This window comes from Caretta caretta, chromosome 6 (genome assembly GCF_965140235.1).
Source record: "Caretta caretta isolate rCarCar2 chromosome 6, rCarCar1.hap1, whole genome shotgun sequence".
NCBI lineage: Eukaryota > Metazoa > Chordata > Testudines > Cheloniidae > Caretta > Caretta caretta.
Window position 1 is genome coordinate 35,306,131 of NC_134211.1, and position 21,699 is coordinate 35,327,829.

Consider the following 21,699-nt stretch of genomic DNA (forward strand, 5'->3'; position numbering starts at 1 on the left):
GGTCTGATGCCCTCTTCTTGCTCTTGTTCACACTGAAGCCCCTCTCATGCTCCAGGAGTCACACTGCTTCCTCTCTGTGACTGGGAGCTCTCTCTTCGTGGCTTGGCCCTCCAGCCAGATAGTTTTCCCCTTCCAGGCTAACAAAAAGTCTCATCTGACAATCGGTCTCACGCAGTCTTTCATTCTACTGCTCAGACTGTGCCACTTCCCCCAGGGCTGGTAGGAGAACTGGGGCCTGTTTGCTACTTCATGTTCCAGGCCAGGGACTCTACAATCAGCAGCCAAGTTCTGTACTGTCCCAAACCTTGCTGCCATTTTCCTGAGTCTTTTCCTACTCCACTTCTATCAGGCTTTCGCTCCACCACCCCTCTGGGTGAAGCCTTCCTTCAGGGCTACAGTCCCAGGACTCCTGCTCTCCCTGGGCTTCCTCCTTTCCCTCTCTAAGCCCAGAGAGAGACTACTGGCTTCCATACAGCATCTCTTCTCTGCCCTCTCTTCCTGCCCTTACACCAGCCTCATCTGCTCTTGCTCAACTGGGCTCCATCCTCAATTAGGATTGCCTATCAAGCCTAACCCTCTCTCAGGTGTGGCTTATCAGGCTACTCAGCACCACCACCCTCCCCAGCTACATTAACCCTTTCCAGGCTAGTGCTGGGCAAACACCCCATCACAAGGGCCATACACTTCAGATAATCAGCAGAAACACTCTGACTGACATCAACTGGAGCTGCACGGTGCATGAATCAAAAGCAATACACTTTTCGGTTCCCTTTCACACACAGGGCCTGATTCTCCATGCCATGCATGTTGTGGACTCATTGACACCTGTGCAAAGAGAGTTTACAGTGCATGTAAAAAACACTACTGCCAGTCCAAGCAAAGGAGTGTGATGCAACAGCATTTCACATCCACTTTGCACAGGTGTAAATGACTCCACAAGGTGCTAGGCTGTGGAAAGTCACTTTTCACTCAGAGAAGAAGAAAGAAAAAATATCAGAAGGAAATCACGCCTTCGGCAGTCTCGGACCGTGAGAAGTACAAAGTGCATCTGAACAGCTCCTGGTGCTCTCGGGCCCACCTACACAGCCAGAAAGCTCCAAATCCAATAGACTTAGATAGCCGTCTACATTCTAGAACAGCAAACACTACACTATTCACAGGCATAATTTTTATTTGATTGATTGACAGTTCCATCTTGTTTACTCGAGGCTAAATCCAAGTCCTAGTTTATGTGGTGATAAGAGTATGACAGCTCCCTGTGCCTGAACTGGCTGAGTGCCCGGCCAACAGATTCTGACATCTGTTCCGCTGATGGCAAGTGCAAGGTTGTTGGGGGGCGGACACCGGGGAGCTGATTCATGCCTGCCTGTGCAACTCTATACATATCTTCTCTCCTTTCTCCCTTCCTCACCACACTACAGCTGTGCCAACTACTCAGCATTGGAGCTATACTAACCTTATGGGGCCCCAATGAGGGAAACAGATGGGAAGAAGCGTTCCGAGCCTAACTCAGCCAATATAAATTTACACCAGGTAAGGACCTGATCCAGGATCCCTATGTTATGCTGGAGGTTTTAATCCCTTTTAATTTCTATAGGGCTTTCCCATAAGGGGAAATCTTAAAATAAGACAAGGTTTTATTGGTCCTTCATGTAGCAAGCACTTCTTAATTGGATATCGATCAGCAGTACCTGTCAACTTCATACCAGAAGGGCCTGATTCTCATGTACATTAAGACCCCTTACATCACTGTCGTAGCATAAAAGGGCCTTAAAGTGCGTGTAACTATGTAGTAATTGCAGTATAACTGAGAATTTAGGTCTGGGTGTTTAATGTTTGCTAAAACTGGACAGTCAAAGTCATATTCCCATTGGTCAGAGACTGTTAAGGAGGTCTAGAATTACCTTCCATTAACCCAGGGTGCACCACTCATGGCTGCTATCTCACTCACTGTAGTGATATCTAGCACTCACTGCAGCTACTCTACCCCCTAGACAGCCGAACAACTATATGGCATAATGTTAGCAGACAGAACCATATGCACAACTAATGCTGAATGCACGAGCTCTAATGCATCTCCCTTTCCAGGTGCCAATTCTGCAAAATCTTCCATTAGCACTCCTTACTTGTGTAAATATTCTCACTGACTTCAGTGTAACGACTCTCATATGTAAGTACTACTCATGTGTGCAAAGGCTAATAGTATCAGGTCTTAGATCAAGTCAGTTTTATGCATCCTGCCTTCGTTAGTTAATACAGCCTCAGAGGACAGGGATGCTTCATAGCCTCACTTAAGTCCACACAGCTAGGATTTTGATGAATGTGTGTTTCACTGCTGGCAGCCATACAAAGAGCACTCTGGCTGAATGTCTGACCAACTGTCAATTCCTGTGTAACTAATACAAACGGTAAACGTCTGGCAAAGTGTGATAGAGTTTGCAATGAAGCTCCTACAGTGTGTCCTCTATTACCTGCCTGTTTTCCCTTAGTCATTCTTTTCTAGGTGACAGAGGCAATACTGCTATGTTACACGTTACTGAGAGTCCCCAGTTCCAGCTTTTGCAGGAATGAGTCAGAAGCTTTTGTTCCCCTTTTCATCTTTGAACGCAAATAGGAACAATCTTTGGAATATATTTAGACTCAAATTTGGGGGTTTTTTAAATGTTAACTGCTAGAAATGCTGCCAATCTGTTTTTAGCAGATGGTTTGTGATTTAATGACTCTGGGTGAGGCAGAAAAGCTTTAATCAATACAATGAAGAACAATTTTGAGAAATTATATGCAATTTTACAAAAATCAAAAGCATTTCCTACGTATTGTCAAGCAGACAAAAACATATTGACATGTCGTTATTGCAAGGAGCCAGGGAATTGTTTGATGCATTAACTTTCCTTTTATGTCTTTTTCAGGCATTATGGTAACAAGCAAGATTTTTGCTCTTTCACGGGTTTAATGATTCTCGTTTTCAAACAGTAACTTCTTTAATTATGACAAGAGGGCCAGTGCTGGACGATAAGCACTTTACTATTAAGACCTGTACGACAAAAAGCTTTATATCCCTGATTAATTCTAAGAATCAAACACGGAAAATGTGACCTTCCCACTCCCTGGTCTGGTATGTTTCTTACTTTCACGACAGCCATTCACTATGAATCAGGTTTCCACATGTTGCAGATGAAAGCAGGCAAGGACCACTCTAGCCTTCAGCTAGTTACTCAAATCACTACAGATGGCACTAACAATTCTCCCAGCTGTCTGAAGACCTGATTCTATGACAGTCTAAGCAATTTGTTATCATCTGCATTCCCAGGCTATAAGCTTCCTTTCTCGTTGCTACCATTGTGGGCTACCATATAAATATGCGCCAAAACTCTTTGAACCAGTCTCTGCTTAGATGTTGTTGTTAACAGCTCTTAATGCAATTTGAAAACCAAAGTGAAGCCGTTTGATTGCAATAGACAAACTAACATTGGATCTACATAAATGCAATCCGATGGCTCTCCTTTCGCCCTCCCACACCTGCCTGTGTGCGGCCAACATAAAAACCCTTTAGTGAAGAGAGTACACATGCACCCCCTGCATGGCCATTTCACACACCTTTCCCTGCCCACCCTCAGGACAGCCCTTAGGTGGCACTGGGAGGGGCTTGTGAGGAAGGGTGTGCATGTAAGGGCTTGTCTACACGCACAAAAGTCACACCACTTTAACTATCCTGCGATAGTGAGAGAACTACAACCTTCCTAGTATGGATGCAGTTACAGTGGTACAGTATAAAGGTGCTTTTTGCCAGTACAGGGGGTCTCCGATATAGGTCTCCCTCTTATCCATTGTTTCTCATATCCATCACTCAACAATAGGGGAACGTGTTCTGATTCATGTCGGTCCACATATCCATCATTTGGAACTTACACTACACTTACAACAACTTACACTCCAGCCGTGGAGCATGGTCGGGGGCTTGTCCCGCTCCGCTTGCCCAGCCCTCCTGCCGGGAAACAGGGTTGAGATGCGGGGGGGCCTGTGGCGCCCGCTACCAATACACCCCATAGAACTTCACAGACTACCTCCGAGGTTGGCCTTTTGCATTTAACAGTTTCAAACTTCGTTCTAAAATTACCTAGCTTCCAGGCCATGAGAAAATAATATCTTTTTAAACACAAGCTTAAAAGCTCTCTGACTCATTCTATTACCTCTCCATTTACTGACCTCATAATGCTTTACTGCTGACATCATGTTATAAAGTCACAAATGACTTTAATGATATTGCCTGTTCCACAACCAAAAGGAGCTGGGAAGATGACAGGATGATAGCAGCTGGAGAGGCCAGAGTGGGAGACAGCTTTGGTGCGAATACACATATCTATTTAATAATTTCTGACTGTACACACATTGAATATTTATGATTTCATTAGAGGCTATACACATGTTTCAGATTAGATAGTCTGTTTTGATATCCTTCCTGCTCTGTTCTTTAAAAGATGTGTATATTAAACTAGATCAACTGGGTTTGAGTCTTGCATGCTTGATAGATGTTATTCTAATTAATGCAAGTAAATATTTTGTCAAATGCATTAAAAATATAACACAGCTTTTGAAAGCATCAGCAAAAGAAAGGCTTCCAGAATGAAAATCAGAGGCAGTTTATTGCCTCTTTTCATTCCTTAGTGGTGATAACAATAGTTTCATATTCATTAAAAGGATGTAAAATATTCATATAGCATATTATTTTCATGGAGCCTTCAGCTTCTTTCTATTTCCCCGCCACCCACTCCCTGCTTTCTTCCCCATAGTTGCTTTAGTGGTCACATTTTCAAATCAGAAATGCCATATGAATTACAGTGTAATAATAGGTTTAGCTATCCATACCTCACATGAACAGCTGAAAATATGACTGTTAGCATAAGAAGAGGAAGAAATTGTTTTTTCCTCTGTGTGATCTTATGAAGCCCAGATAGTAAAATTAAAAGAATCCCTACAAAAAAAACAGGTACAACAAAGGGAATTTGGCGGCTATACTGGGCTCTCATCTGTGAGACCTGTTATTTCTGAGTACAGATCATTCTGAAAAGGGTAGTTCTCGGAACCTGAATTTTACAGCCATGTCACTCCATAACATATGGTTACCGACTCACTGAGTCTGCGGTGCTGGAGGAGCTTATCTGACACAGTTTTTCATGCAGGGTGTGCCAAGCATTCTCTCAAAGCCTATGGCAAGTCATAACTCGGTGCAGGGATCAAAAGCTTCAAAGGAATGTGAATCTACCATGAAGCCGGGCTCAGGTAATGCACTCTTTAGTCTGATGATTCATAAAGCAGGTCTCTAGCTGGAATCTGATTACAGTATAGTAGAATGGTACTGTAGCTCTGCTCTCAGAACAAAAACTACACTTTCCTCCCAGGATGTCAAACTTACAATGATTGTTAATCTATCAATGATCAGGATGCTATAGAAAATAATTGCAAAGCTTGCCCATCTCGCTTCTCCTTTCTTTCCTTTTGTAATCACCAGCGACAGCTTTTGTAAGAGGAAAACCCAAGGGATGCAAAAAATGCATCCATGCAGAAAATGGTTTGGGGTTTGTTTGGGGTTGATTTTTTTTGGGGGGGGGGGAGATGTACAGGAGTGTAATTGCACTGATGGTACAGATGCATTTAGGGTGAAATATAAACAAATGGCAAAAAAAAAAAAAAAAAAAGAGCGAGACACTTCCCTCACCCAATATCTTGTCCTACTTATTCCCAGTGGCTGCACCTCTAGAACCTAAAAGGTAACCTAAAAGGTAACCTAAAAGTCTAAAAGGTAAGACTTTTCTCACACACTTGCGGAAGCTTTTCTTTCAAAGAGACAGGCAGCATAGTCCAGTGGCAAGGACACTGGAGACACATAAATAACTGTGTCCGCTCAGGAAAGGGACCTGGGTGTCACCATAGACAGCTCAGTGAAGACTTCTACTCATTGCACAGCACTAGTCAAAAAGCAAACAAGATGTGAGATGTGTACACTCCATGACAGCAGCGCCCTAACACGAGTCAGGAAAGAATTAATGGACTGCTGGGGCCCAATCAGCCCTGTCCCACGACTCCTGAAAACAGGTATCCAGCTTTGAGAAAGGAGAGCTCAGCTCAGCTGGTGCCTGATGGAGAGGAAAAGAAGATCTTCAGCCCTCACTACAGGCAAGAGGCCCTACAGGACTGCTCCCAGCCAGCAATCTGTGGCAGGACCTGGGGAGTGCTGTCAGGGACCAGAAGTAATAGGATTCAGAAAGGCCCCTGGGAGGGAGCAGAACTCCTGCTGAAATCGAGAGATTACTCCAGAGTGGGGGCCTCACACAGGGGACCCAGTGCCAAGAGACTCAAAGAGACTATGACTGAGCCCAGGCTGATGGTTGGCCCTCTACACCTCCCCAAAGAAATGAAGAGCCTGCCGAGGATTCTACCCTGGAAGGGTGGAATAATTTACATTTCTTTGTATTTATTTTCAACTTTGGGTCCTCCAGAAGGGATGGAATTTTTATATGGCTTAATCAGCAGGCTAAGTCTCTTCAACCCAGAAGGCGTTGGAGGCTAGGTAGAATGGTAGACAACCAAGAGGGAAATAGCCAACCATCATGCCATGCCATACCATAATCCTAGAATACTCAAGGAGCTGACTGGGGAGATATCTGTGCCATTAGCAATTATCTTCAAAAACTCATGGAAGCTGAGAGAGATTCCAGAGGACTGCAAGAGGACAAATACAGTGCCAATCTATAGAAAGGGGAATAAGGACAACCCAGGGATTACAGACCAGTCAGTTTAACTTGAGTACCCAGAAACATAATGGAGCAAATAATCAAACAATCAATTTGAGAACACCTACAAGATAATAAGGTGATAAATAACCTCATGGATTTGTCAAAACAAAATCGTGTCAAACAAACTTAATAGCCTCCTCTGACAGGGTAACAAGCCTGGTGGATGGGGGGAAGCGGCAGATGGGGGAAATGCATCCTAAATGGAGTTACTATAAAGTGGGTGCATAACTGGTCGAAAACCATTCCCAGAGAGTAGTTATCAGTGGTTCATAGGCAAGCAGGAAGGGCATATTGAGTGGGGCCCCACAGGGATCAGTCCTGGATCCAGTTCTGTTCAATATCTTCATAAATGATTTAGGTAATGGCATAGAGAGTACACTTGGAATGTTTGCAGACAACACCAAGCTTGGAGGAATTGCAAGTTTTTGGAGGATAGGATTAAAATTCAAAATGATCTGGACAAACTGGAAAAATGGTCTGAAGTAAACAGGATCAAATTCAGTAAAGACAAATGCAAGGTACTCCAATTAGGAAAGAACAAATCAGTTGCACACATACAAAATGGGAAATGACTGCCAAGGAAGAAGTACTGCAGAAAGAGATCGGGGGTCATAGTGGATTGCAAACTAAATATGAGTCAACAGTGTAACACTGTTGCAAATAAAAGCAAACATCATTCTGGGATGTATTAGCAGGAGTGCTGTAAGCAAGACAAGAAGTAATTCTTCCACTCTACTGCGCACTGATAAGGCCTCAACTGGAGTATTGTGTCCAATTCTGGACACCACATTTCAGGAAAGATGTGGACAAATTGGAGAAAGTCCAGAAGAAACCAACAAAAAATTATTAAAGGTCTAGAAAACATGACCTATACAAAAAGTTTAAAAAATTGGGTTTGTTTAGTCAGGAGAAGAGAAGCCTGAGGGGGGAACATGATAACAGTTTTCAAGTACAATAAAAGGTTGTTACAAGGAGGAGGGAGAAAAATTGTACTCATTGACCCGTAGGACAAGAAGCAATGGGCTTAAATTGCAGCAAGGGCAGACAAGGTTGGACATTAAAAAAAAACTTCTTAACTGTCAGGGTAGTTTAGCACTGGAACAAATTGCCCAGGGAGGTTGTAGAATCTCCATCAAAGGAGGTTGTTAGACAAACAGATGTCAGGAATACACTAGTTATTATGTAGTCCTGCCTTGAATGCAGGGGACTGGACTAGATGACCTCTCGAGGTCTCTTCCAATCCTACAGGTCAATGATTCTATATGGGGAAGCACAAGAAGGCATGAGACCACAGATGCATAAAGAATGGAATAGAGAATAGTATGGAAAATATTACACTAACCACTGAGATAATGTTCATCAGCATGATTGGCATTTTCTTGAATTCTCCCATCTGTTGTCTCTGGTCTCCTAATTAGATTGTAAGTCTCTGGGAGCAGGATCTGTCTTTTTGTTCTGTGTTTGTACAGCACCCAGCACAATGGGGTCCTGGTCTACAACTAGAGCTCCTATGTGCTAAAGAAATACGAGTTATAATCGAATATAATTAAATGATTTGGTCTCATCTAAACTAGTGTTCAGTTCTGATCACCCCATGTCAGAAAATATATTGCAGAATTAGAGGGGATCAGAGAAGGGCTACAAGGATGAGCCTGGAAAAGCTCATATATGAAGTGATTGAAGAGACTGGTATGGTTTATTTTAGAAAAGAGATTAATAAGAGGGGACAAGACAAAAGTATATAAAATAATGAACGGTCTAGAGAAGGTAGATTGGATGCTTCTGTTCTCCCTGCTTCATAACAAAGGGACAGTGAATAAAATTAAAAGGTGGCAAATTCAAAATGAAAGGAGGTCATTTTTCACACAATGCGAAATTAGACAGTGAACCTCAATGCCAGAGGATGTCACTGAGACCAAAAATGTTAGTAAGATTTAAAAAGGAATCAGACATTTAAATGGCTAGCAAGCATATCCAGAGTTATTAATGATTAACATTTTGAAGGGATAATAAACCTCATGCTCCAGGGTTTAAGCCAGTCTCCAAGTACTAAAGATCAGGATGAGACCTAATGTGGGGGGCAGATTATCCCACATCTACCTACTGTAGAGTTCTTACACCCTCCTCTGAAGCATCTTGGATGAAAAGCTTGAAAGGAACATGAATCCACCATAGAACTAGGTCCAGGTTATTCACTGCATTCTATCCACTACTATACTGCAATTCATTGGTGCTGGCCACTGTCAGAGACAGTATACTGGACTAGGTGGACCTCAGCTCTGATCCAGTTTGACAAGTCCTATATCCCTTAGCTCTGCCACTGACCTCTATGACTCTGTTTCCCCTCCAGCCCTCTGTCTCTTGTTTTCGTTTTGACGGTAAGTCCTTCAGGGCAGGGCCTGTCTCTTGTTATGTATTTGTACAATGCCTACAAAAATGGGGGCCTGATCTCATTTGGGGCCCATAGCTGCCACTCTTAATAAAATAACAAACAACAAAAACAAAGCTGCAGTAGAGAAAGGGGAAGAGCCACTGTTTTGGGAAGATACATTTTTATTTGGGTTTAAAAGAGATGCTCCCAAATGGCAAAGTGGAGCTCCCATCTCCCTATCAAAACTAGTGTAAGTTTTTCCCTATTTCACTCATCTTCAAACTTTAACCAGAGGTGGTGCTGGAGAACTGCAATGGCCACAATCAGCTTCTAGCTTGGCCTCAGAAAACCCAAAACATGACTAAAAAAGCATCTCAGCTCACTAATTGTAACAGAATGCCAGGTCAGGAGAGGAAATCTACTAGGAAAATGAAAATGAGATGTTATTACACTACGAATGCCAAGCAGAGCACAGACAAAATGGCAAACTCCTCCTTGGACCAGTCAGACGAGTATACCACTGATCTCAGTACAAACCACTAGGTGCTTTATCTAAAGAGCTGAAAGGAGGCTGGATGAGGATTTCAATACAAGTAGGTGAAGGAGAGATGAACTTTAAGCTAGGTAATTTGAGAGGCAAATGAAGGAGATAGTGACTAGGGTTAGTGTGTTACAGGATGCAGAAATACACACATAAAACTTCCAGAAAGTCATGGTACTTTGGATAGGTCAAGACATCAGTGTAGAGATCAGTTGGAGATTTTAAAAAGCAAATTAAAGAATTAGGTCTGATGTACGAGTTCAGTGAAATAGTTCACCTATTAACAACATCTCCAGGGCTTCTATTCCAGAACTGAAGCAAAATCCCAAGCTCTAGCTACACATAACGCAGGCGTAAATTACTTTTATGCAACCATTCCTCAATCTCTGGACTCGTTTTAAGGCACAATTTAACACAGCCTCAAGGCTACCCTAAATTGCACCAGCTACTAATAGCAGCTCCCTGGCTAAGCCCTCTTTCTCTCAACCACAGCCACTGCCCCAAAGGCTGGTAAAAGACACTCCACTGGCCCAATGTCAACCATGACGGGAGAATATTTGGGGAGCCAATTAAGTTGTCTTTGTGACTGCCACATCAGGGTAAGGATCTGGCTCATGATTTTTTATTTATCACCATATTTTCTTTATCACCATGTTTCTCACTGGCATTCATAAGAACAGCCATATTGAGTCAGACCAATGGTTCATCTAGCCCGGTATCGTGTCTTCCAACAGTGACCAATGCCATATGCTTCAGAGGGAACAACAAAAACAGGGCATTTATCAAGCAATTCCTCCCATCAGCTAGTCCCAACTTCTGACAGCAAGAGGTTTAGGCCTACCCAGAGCTTGAGATTGCACCCCTGACCATCTTGGCTAAAAGCCATTGATGGACCTAGCCTCCATGAATGTATCCAATTCTTATCTGAATCCTGTTATAGTTTGGGCCTTCTCAACACCCCTGACAATGAGTTCCACAGGCTGATTATGCATTGTATGAAAAAGTACTTCCTTATGTTTGTTTTAAACCGGATGCCTATTAATTTCATTGGGTGACCCCTGGTTCTTGTGTTACATGGAGGGGTAAACAATGCTTTCTTATTCACTTCTCCACAACATTCATAATTTTATAGACCTCTATTATATCCTCCCTTAGTCATCACTTTTCTAAGGTGAACAGTCCCAGTCTTTTTAATCTCTCCTCATATGGAAGCTGCTACATACCCTTAATCATTTTTGTTGCCTTTCTCTGTACTTTTTCCAATTCTAATACATCTTTTTTGAGATGGGGCAACCAGAACTGCCTGCAGTATTCAAGGGGTAGGAGTACCATGAATTTATGTAATGGCATGATGATATTTTCTGTCTTATTATCTACCCCTTTCCTAATATTGTTATCTTTTTTGACTGCCGCTGCACACTGAGCGGATGTTTTCAAAGAACTAAACCCAATGACTCCAAGATCTCTTTCTTGAGTGGTAACAGCTAATTAAGACCCCATCATTTTGTATGTATAGTTGGCATTATGGTTTTCTAATGTGCATTGCTTTGCACTTATCAACACTGAAATTCGTCTCCCATTTTGTTTTCCAATCACCCAGTTTTGTGAGATCTCCTTGTAACTCTTTGCAGTCTGCTTTGGACTTAAATATCTTGAGTTATTTTGTATCGTCTGCAAACTTTGCCATCTCATTGTTTACCCCCTCTCTCATTTATGAATATGTTAAGCAGCACTGGTCCCAGGTCTTTGGGGCAGTGGTTCTCAACCAGGGTACCTGTACCCTGGGGGTACACAGAGGTCTTCCAGGGGTACATAAATTCATCTACATATTTGCCTAGTTTTACAAAAGACCATATAAAAAGCACCAGCGAAGTCAGTACAAACTAAAATTTGACTTGTTTATATTGCGCTATATACTATACACTGAAATGCAAGTAACAATATTCATATTCCAATAGATTTATTTTAGAATTATATGATAAACATTGGAAAGTAGGTAATTTTGCAGTAACAGCATGCTGTGACACTTTTGTCTTTTTATGTCTGATTTTGTGATCAAGTAGTTTTTGAGTGAGGTGCAACTTGGACTATGCAAGACAAATCAGACTCCTGAAAGGGGTACAGTAGTCTGCCTCAGGGGACTCTGCTATTTACCTCTCAGCACTGTTGTGGGCAATGCTCAATTATCCTACCATGATGCAGTTTATGTAACTTTTCTTAGTATAATCTTGATGACAGACCCTTCTGCTGAGCAAGTGTCCACAGCAGAAAACGTACCCCTCCTCTTAGCAGTCACAGCAGAGAGGCTAAGGGTGCAAAGGGTAGGCCACAAAGTTATCCTCTCAGCCCTAAAGGGGCTCCCTCCAACATGGGAAAGCTTGCCCTGCTCCTGTCCATGCTGGACTAGACCTGCAGATACACAGCGGCCTTCAGTCTCTATACTTCTGGTGTAGCAAAATGCGTTGTGCTGTGGGAATAAGTGCTTGTAGGTTCAAATCCTGTCATCTATTGCAGAGGAGGTGAATATTCTTAACTTCCGTGAATGCTAAACTCATGTAAAAGAGAGAATAAACTCCTTCAGCCCTGGCTAACTATGACACCGAATGTTCCTTTGGGGTGTTCTCACTCCCCCAACACTACTACTGCAAAAATAAATGTCATCATCAAGCTTAGCCTGCAGGAACCCTCTTCTCTACGGTAGATTACCTGCTCTGTAGAGTTTGCAATAATGGTGCGATGTTGGTTTAGGAATGACTGAATGCGTACTGGGTATATTGTTTTAATACTCCTTTTTATCTGTGTTATAGTGACATAAAATTACTCCACTAACTCTGGAATTGGAACGATGGCCCCATAGTTAGGGCAAAAGCCTGGGACTTGTGAGATCTGGGTTCAATTCCCTACACTGCCACAGACTGACTGTGTGGCCTCAGGCCAAAGACTGAGGGCAAAATTTTCAAAATTGACCGAGGTACTTTAGGCACCTAAATACCTCTGAAATTTGGCCCAAAGATGCAAACACACATCTAGTGAGATTTACAAATCTGAATTAGACACTTACCTACCATGGACTTTCAACGGGAGTGGTGTCTAACCTCCCTAGGTGCTTTGTAAATCCCACTGAAGGTATGTTGGTCGACACAGCAAGTGGCAGTGAGTCTCAGGGCTCAGGCAGGCAGCCTCAGGCTACGGAGCTAAAAATAGCTGTGTTAATGTTACAGCTCTGAAGCCCACCCCATCCCTAGGCTTCAGAGCCCTAGGTCTAGCCTGAGTTGTAGAAGCTACATAGCTATTTTTAAGCATAGTAGTGCAAGCCCTGTGAGCCTGAGTCTGTTGAGTGGGGTTCTGAGACCCGCTGCCATGGGCTGTGTATTCATACCATGAGAGTATCTCGCTGCATCTTTAGGCACCTAAATACGTTTGTGAATCTAGCCCTTAGAAGCCAAGTCTGAGTGATGAGTCAATGGGATTTAAGAGCCTAATTACCTAAATCATTCTGAAAATTTTACCCTTAGTCTCTCTGTGCCTCAGCTACCCACTCCCCAGGGTGTTGTAAACATAAATATATTAAGCAGCGTGAGATACCTCAGTGTTGGAGGCTTGCCTATCACATCTCTGTTTTTCTGCCTGTTATGTCATCCCACCTTTTTTGTTTTCAGATTACTGAAGAAATGGCATTTTCTCATTTCTGTCCTGTGCATATGTCAGGGATGCTCATAAGTATTCTAGTCTCTTTGTAATGATACTTTGCACTTCCATGGCACCTTTTATTCAAGCATTTCAGACGATTTCCTAAGGGAGGGGTATGCATGTTGTTTCCCATTTCACAAACAGGGAAACTGAGGCACAGAGACAAATACAGAAACTTGGCCAAGACAAATACAGTGAGACAGAGGCAGAGTCAAGAATAGAACCCCAGTTCTCCTGGCTCATTATCTTCCACCCTAACCATAGGGCCACACACCAGTGAAGTTTCTTTCTGCTGTTTCCAAATAACTCAAACTACTGTTCATACATCAAGATAACCAGTCATTACCACCCAGGCTGAGTGTACGTTGAGAGCTTGTGAACACTACTGTCAGGCTGCCTTTGGTTTTTGATTGGAGGAATTTTCAAGAGTGAATCAGGTTTCTCTTTGCAGAGTGATGTAACACTTTAGAGAACAGCAGTAATCACGCCACCATCCTCTGCTTCCCTAATTAAAAAAAAAATTCCTGAAGTTGTCCAGTACTCAGCTCCAACTGGGTGCAACAACATAAATATCACCAGGAAAAAAAGGAGTAGTATTCTGAGATGGTAGAAGTTTTCCAGCCTCATTACAAAGTGTGCCTTCCAAAGCACTCACCCTAAGGAGTTAAGTAAGTTTTTTTTAAATTAACTCTAATTTTAGTTTTTTCTAATCTGGTCCATGAACAGTGATAGGTTAGTTTGATTGAGAGAATCCTAATCTGATTTCAAAATTTCTTGTTTAACTATTATCACAAACTTTCTGGACCATTCTTGGACTCCAGTCTAAACATACAGCAGGCCTCATCCAACCATCATGTGCTTACTGTGCGCACACACACACTTTGGAAAAAAACTCGGGCAAAAACAAAATGTAGTCTGGTTTCTCCCAAACACTTGATGCATCCAGGAAGACCATTAAATACTCCTTTTAAAGACTATTATTGATTTCATTTTGTAACGGAACATATTTAATAATCTTTATTACAGGCAACTGAAAAGCAGTTAGCAAAATATTTAATAATGCTGTTGTGTTTAACCATGTTTTCCTCCAGAGTAATACACTTATGGTTATTGCCATCATAAGTTCTTTTTATGTTTATTTTGGTGTCTTTCCAACAACATCACTTGCTGTCAGACCCATTCATGCACTTTCTATCACAATCCAATAACCTGTGCAATACAAACCAGTGAAATCTCAGGATTTGAACATGTGGCCTGTAAGGCAAAAGAATGAGACAAATACTGCAACTCACCCTAACAGCTATAAATAAAGTTACTGAAGGAAAAACTCACAGCAAATTCTTTGTCTATTTCATTTCCCCATCAACAAACAGCAGTGGCCTTTCCAGCTACTAAAAGGATGCTCTATACAAATCACATCTTTCCACACAACTAGCTAAAGAAGTTTTTACCATCAAAACTTTTAGAAAATTCACTAATTTAAACTAGAAAAAAGAATTCCTGCTCTACTAGCATTGTCATTTCCATTACAAATTCCTTACAAGTGAACTGGCCTACTTCAAATAATCAGAGAACCAGATTCTGTCAAAAGCAAATCTATCGAGTAATAATAATACAAAAGGAAATGCCCTATCTGCAGTCATAAGATTGGATCCAAGATAGTTACTTTAATAAAGCTAAACCGGAAAATGTCCAGTTTGGGTCATTGTATTCCAGCCACTGCAAAATAAATCCATGGCAGAAGAATCAGCTGGAGAGTGAATTTTCTTATTCTTAACTCTTCTGCTTATTGTCCCTTGAATATATTGGGCTTACAGTGATGTTGGTGAGCACAGATATAGTGAGCTGCACTCCTCTAGCTCAAGCCACTTGAATAGGTTCTTGGTTTCTTTTTATACCACCCACTTTTTCGCTGCAAAGCATGGGAAGATATGACAGTTGAACTCACACAAATCTCCACTGATATGCACTACCCTAGAATGAGCCAGGCAGTCATAGCCTAAGGGGGAAAAAATAAATGAGAAAACTAATGGGACTTATCCTGCAAAGCCTTAACACACCAGAGTAGCTCTTCCTCACACAATTAGTCCCTTGACTTCAATAAGCTACTTTGCTGGAATAAAGACTACACATGTAGCAGGGCCTTTTGTAACGGAACATGTACTTGTCCCAGATTTATCCTTGACTGGACTTTCAGTGGAATAAATTACATTATAATTTAGTGATAAATACAGTTAGTTGCTTTTGTGCTTGAGGAAATGAACTAAGAGGGATTTGGTGATGGTGCTGAGAATTATTTCAGATCCTGTGGTCCTGGTTTTATGGAATGGTACAGAGGTTTCCATTCAGCTAAAATGTATTGCAAAGAATACTTAGCTGCACCAGAGTTTAGGTACAGCACACTTCCCAAAGAAGAAGCTGACTCACATCTTCTATTTAAAATAAAAAAATTAAAAGGGGGGGGGGGGAAGTAGACATGGAGAATGGAGCAACTCATTCCAGAAAGCAGGTCAGAAACCACCATATCCACTTTGTCCTCAACATATTGCTGGCAGAGTTACGTCTACAACAGTGACTGCTGCTTCATAACATGGTATCTCCAGAAGAGATGGGGAAGCTGGAAACAATGTCAGATGCAGCAGCATTCAAGCACCAGGGATTGAACTCCTAGTATCATGTAGGTCATTGAGTAATTACCGGCTGGTAAACAGATTTTAAACCAGAATCATATTCCACAGATGCCACTGTCCACTTTCTTTTTTAACTGTCACTGCACACTCGTGCATTATTTAAATTTGCATATATGTGTCGTGTAGGCAGAGCAACCAGAAGTGAGTTGATTTCATACACCCCTACATTCCAGGATCTCTTCATTTGACACAGAAATGCAGCCACCTCTGGGACAGAAGTTGGGAAGCTTTCAACAGCACAAAATGCCATTGCATAAACAGGTCAGGGCAGAAAGCAAAAAAACACGAGAGTTTTGGGTGAGATCTGTGTGGCTGTAGAATAGTTTTCCAAAGGAAATATTAGTCTCTCCATCACCTAAGACATTTAAAAGTAGGCTGGAGAAAACACTAAATTGCTTGCTTATTATTGTTGGTTCTGTTTGTCTTGTCATCGCAGCCTGTCTGATATTTATATTGTAACAATAGATCAGCTCAGAAGATTTTCTTAGTTTGCATGCAACTTAGGCGAGTTCTTTTTTAGTGCCAGAGTAAATGGATGAGGCATTATTAAGATGAGCGATGTGCTGTGAAGTACTCTGGTACTGCATTTAGTAAAAATGAGATTTTTTTTTTTTTTGGTTAGTAGTATGTTTCTTGTAGACTTGGGAGAATGAACTGTCTTCATGAAAACTGAGACATTTGATTTCAATTGCAAACTCCAGACTGGAACCACTAACATTACAATACTCATTAACCTTAACCCTTTAAAGTATATTGTCCAGTAATAAGGCTCAAGGCACAAAAAAAAAATAATACATTTGCCACATTCATTTCTTAACCATAAAAAAAGATTGATTATGCATAAAACTATCTATCTGGTGGCTTCCTCATTTTCACATACACGCAAATCTTCTCAAAAGAACAATATGCTATTTTGTTTGCAAACTTGTAAAGGAAGTGGAAATTACACTTCTTATTGTGGATAGCCTAGTGTGCAATATAGGCCTTCTACTACAGAAATAATGGCAATAATAATACTTAGCACTTTACATTTTTCAAAATGCTACACAATCACTAACTACTTAATCCTTATGACCTACTGCTGTAGATAAAGTAGGTGAGTACATCCCATTTTACAGAGACAACAGAAAGGTGAAGTGACTTGCCCAAGGACAGTCAACAAGCCAGTGGCAGAACTGGGAATACAGCTCTGGGGTTCATGGCCTGCAGCCTCAAGCTCAAATCCCTACATCATGCTGCCTCTCACCAAAGTGCCATTTCTGTCTCTCCAGCTAAGCCACAGATGACCAATCCTCCATCAGGCTGCCCACTATGGAAACAGGAGCAAAAAGGCTTTGCACATCACAGGCAGCACAGGTGCAGAAATGGCAGCATGCATCTGTACAACTTTCCAAGTAGAAGCAGGTTGGCCATGAGCTTGCTGTGTACTCCAAATTTGCATCATTGCATACAGGGCAAAAATGTGCATGTGGGCAGAGCGGATATAACTCAGGGTAAACATCCTTATGCTACCTCCTAGAACCCAAACAAAAAAGTGCATAACCACCATTTTGATGACAAGCAGTTACTCCTGAACACTTGCTGGAGAACTGTAGGTACACAGCTGTGTTGGCTGATGGTGAACAAGTCCACAACATCGTAAGTGAATACCTGTGTCTTCCGCATTTGACCCATTCATTCAATTTTTGACCAGTGCAGGATCTCGCCCAGTATTTACCTTCTCACGCTATTCAATCTAACTCCCCCCACCCCCATCTCTCTCTCATTGAAACAAAAATGTCTCCAGACTAATGATTTGCTTATTACGCTACCTTTATTTCAAAGACATATTATTTTTCTTTGAAAGCACCCACCCTCTTGTTTCCAATATACTTGGTAAAATATTACAAGGCTGCAATTTATATTCCCAAGGAATTCCCAGGCTCCATCTAATTAAATCATTCAATCAGGAAACAAATTAAAATAAAATATCAGGGCAACTCCCTTGTGGAAGATATATTTCCATTATCGGTTTCCTGGCAACTGGAGACGACCCTAAAGAATGGGATTCTATTGCCCCTGCTAATTCCATGTCTTGTCAACATCTGTCAAAACAGCTGAGGCACTCAGAGCTTCCATAAGAATATTCTCCAATAGACAAAAGTAGTGAAAAGGGCTCAATGGCAAACTACAGATAACTTTAAGAACTCAGTCCACAGACATTATGGAGGATGATCTATCCTATATAAAGAAATAAATTCCAAATTTATCATTTGTTGATGCTGATCAAAAGGCTGATCCAAAGCCCAATGAAGTCAATGGGGAAAAATTGTGACCCCAACTGTCATAGAGCTGAAGATACAAAATAAATCTTTTTTTGCTCAGTAGCAGCCACCTTTGTGAACCTAATCACTATGGTTTGGACTTGAACTCCCACTTAGGGATAGTGATGTTCTATTGATTTGTTAAGTGAACAACTGGTTTAATTAAGAAGAGTAATACAAACCTCTATAAATTTGATTTTAGCTGTTTTTTTAATAAATGTTAGTATTTGTCAAACCGTAGACCTGATTACTTTTAAAAGAGAAGCAGATTTCTGTTTTCTTAAAATAGTGTTTAAGGAAATGAAAAACCAAAAATGCTTATGAAAGAAAGTAACATCATTAGATCATATACAATTCCTCTCATACTCTCCCTTTAAAAAGATCGTTTTATTGTACCTTTCACCATTATAGACAAAAAACAAGTTACCAAGCTAGCAAGCAGATACAGATTTAAAATACTAATGTTTCCTTACAAATTCTTTGAAGAAAACTACCTCTACAGATAATTAGGCATTTAGGCTAGTATTTTCAAAAAAAGTCCAAGGGAATTAGGCATCCAACTCACATGACATTCATGCACCTAACTCTCATAGGTGCTTTTTGAAAAACCCTGCCTTAGTATTGAAAGCTCCGGTAGCGCACTCCATTGCCACTCAGACAAGAATATATTTCTCCTCAAACCGGAGGACTGCATGAAAGTCAGAGCTGGCAGGAACTGACCTCACTCATCCTTCTCAGAGGAAACTGTGTTTTACTAAATTATCCAGGTTCCAGACAATGCTGCTGAGAAAAGAAGGCACGTGCAAATTGAATAGTTTAAAAAAAATACTGTTCTCTTCCAAAATCTTCTAGCACGTGTACACCCAGAAGTCAGCACGAAATAGTAGGGCTTTAAAGTATCCCGGTCGAACTCGAGTTCATAATGTGTCGAGGGATCCTCAGGCACCCATGTGGTTAATCATCTTTCCTAACTCTTATGATGTTTGTTTACTTTTCCAGCATACAAAATCTGCAGGTCAAAACTACTTGGAAGCAAAGTGGATTTGTGCACCGGTGGGGGAAAAAGCAGCAGAGCTCATTTGCCAGGTGATTTGCTCTGTGCATGTGTAGCCAGGCAGAAATAAGGAGGCTAATGTTGGGACCTGAAGCCTCAGTGCTGCCGCTACAGAAATGCAAAAGGGCTCCCCTCCAGTACCTTGCAAGAGATCTTATCTACCCTCCCCGCCAGATATTTAAACAGATACACAAGTCATAAGGGGGGGGGGGCACAGCTGTTTGTTCCCACACGGATGAGGAGAATAACGAGGGAGCCGTTACGTACAGATAGCACACAAAAACAAAGTAACGCAAGATCCCAAGCACTGCCTGGCAATTTACCCATGACCCCATGTCACCCCCCCACCCCAGCGCCCTGGCCCGGAGATCGAATCAAAGAGAGAGGAGCGAGAGAACGGCTCCCGCAGCCGCCGCCCGGGGAACCTGCGAGCCCAGACACACGCGCAGCCCCCGGCAACGTTCCCTTCGGAGCAGCCCCGCGGGGGAAAGACGGACAACAAATCCATGCTAAGGGTTGAGCACAGACTGCAAGAGCCGCCTCGCTCCTTCCCGGCCGAGACCGCCCTGGCGAGTCCCTGCAGACACACCCGGATCGGAGATCGGGTTTATTATTGCAAGACACACACCCAGCCTACCCCGTTGGGAGATGTCGCCGCTGGCTCAGCAGATGCTAAAGGGGCCGCAAAGCTCGCCCCATCCCGAAACCCATTCATCCTCCTGCTCGGCTCATTCCCGCTGTGCCACGGCGAGAGCGCCAGGCTAAGGAAGCCATGGCAGGAGCCTTTCCCCCAGGCTCAAGGGCAGCCGGCAACAATGTTAGCAGCTCGATCAGCAGCTCTCCGAGCGGAGGGGGCCGGCTTCGCCAACAAACCGGCCCCCAGGAGCCCTTGGCTCACCCAGACTCGTCAGCCCAGCCAGGAGTCATCCCCCGGGTGGGGGTCTCCACTCAGCAACCTTCGTGGCCGGCGGCCGGGGCTGCAAAGCGCTGCAACCAGCAAGCCCTAATCCCAGCCACGCCGCCGCCTGCTCCAGCTAGCCCCCTGCGCTCCCCGGCACTCACCAGGCAGCCGAGAGGAGGCTGCTGGCAACTTCTGCCTGCACAAGAGTCTGAACAAAGCCTCCGATTCTTCTGGGCTGCTGCAGGCTTCTCTCCCCCCGATGGCAGCCGGAATCTGCCACACGCACAACACATCCATGCAATAGGAGGGGATGGGGAAGGCTGCAAGGGAAGGACCCGGAGAGGAGCGGGGTGGAAGTGAGGGAAAGCAAGAGGGGAGGAAGGTGGTACCTTGTATGTGCTGCTTGATGACATTTTCCAAGTGATCCAGCCTTTCTATAATCCTTAAAGTGTCCCCTTTGTCTTCCTCTAACTTTTTCTCTGAGATCGGCTCTTGCACTTTCACATAGACACTGGCAATGTAGTTGGTGACCCAGCCCACGTAGAGCAGGCAGATGATGTTAGTCATTCCACTCAAGATCACACAAGTGGACACTAAAGTTTTGGTTTTCCTGTTGCAAACCATCCTGAGATCCCTCCATATAGCTTCAAAAATCCTGTGATCCAGAGAAACAAAATTAAAGTGCGATGAAAAAAAAAATCCTTCCCTTCCCCTTAGCCCAAAACGGAGACCACTCAAGTCAGTAAATTTCCATGCAGGAAGTTTGCTAGTCCACAGAATAAAAATCTCGCTCGCCTACCTAGAAGGGGGAGCGGGTTGGGGGAGCTGCTTATTTAGGATCCTGGATTTTAATGCATTAAAATAGCTGAAAGTTTGCAACAGCAGCAAGTCATCAGTAGTGTCAGTTACCCGGCTGGCTGCTCTGTTTAGCAATCGGTCGTTCCCATGGGCATGAAGGAGACCAGTAGTCAAGTGCCCAAATGTTGCAAACTTTGTTCTCCCCAACGCTGCTTCCCATTGCAATCAGCCACAGCTCCAGAATCAGATCTTGCAAAAAGCTTACAGGAGAGGCGGGCTTGCAAAGCCTCAGATTGACAGATCTTTCCTCCAGTAAAGAACCGGCTATGGAGGACCATTTGTTAATATCACCCTATCACCAACTGAGACCTAGCAGGGGCGGAGTTATATCAGGGGGCCCACCTGCTTCTCTTACACACACACAGTCATACACAGGGGTGTCTCAAGGGGCACCCACGGTGCTACAGACTTTTGGGCGAGAAAGAGGCAATTTCTCCTTCACACTGTCTCCCTGTTTGTTAGTCTAGGGACGAGTGCAGGGCTTGTTAGTAGTTTTT

At 42.8% G+C, this 21,699-nt stretch overlaps 1 protein-coding gene across 4 annotated transcripts in view; it reads right to left on the minus strand.

Moving 5' to 3' along the window:
- Window positions 1–21,402, minus strand: part of GALNT18 (polypeptide N-acetylgalactosaminyltransferase 18) — a 387,970-nt gene extending 366,568 nt beyond the window's left edge. For 2 of the 4 annotated variants that reach the window (XM_048854232.2, XM_048854237.2), the window contains exon 1: window positions 20,734–21,401. In XM_048854232.2, coding sequence (XP_048710189.1) covers window positions 20,734–20,968 — 235 coding nt within the window. In that variant the 5' untranslated portion in view covers window positions 20,969–21,401. Of the gene's footprint in view, window positions 1–20,505; window positions 20,657–20,733 lie in introns of those variants that run through there. The other 2 variants (XM_048854233.2, XM_048854235.2) reach the window with 2 other exon arrangements.
- Between the last annotated feature and the right edge of the window lie 297 nt (window positions 21,403–21,699).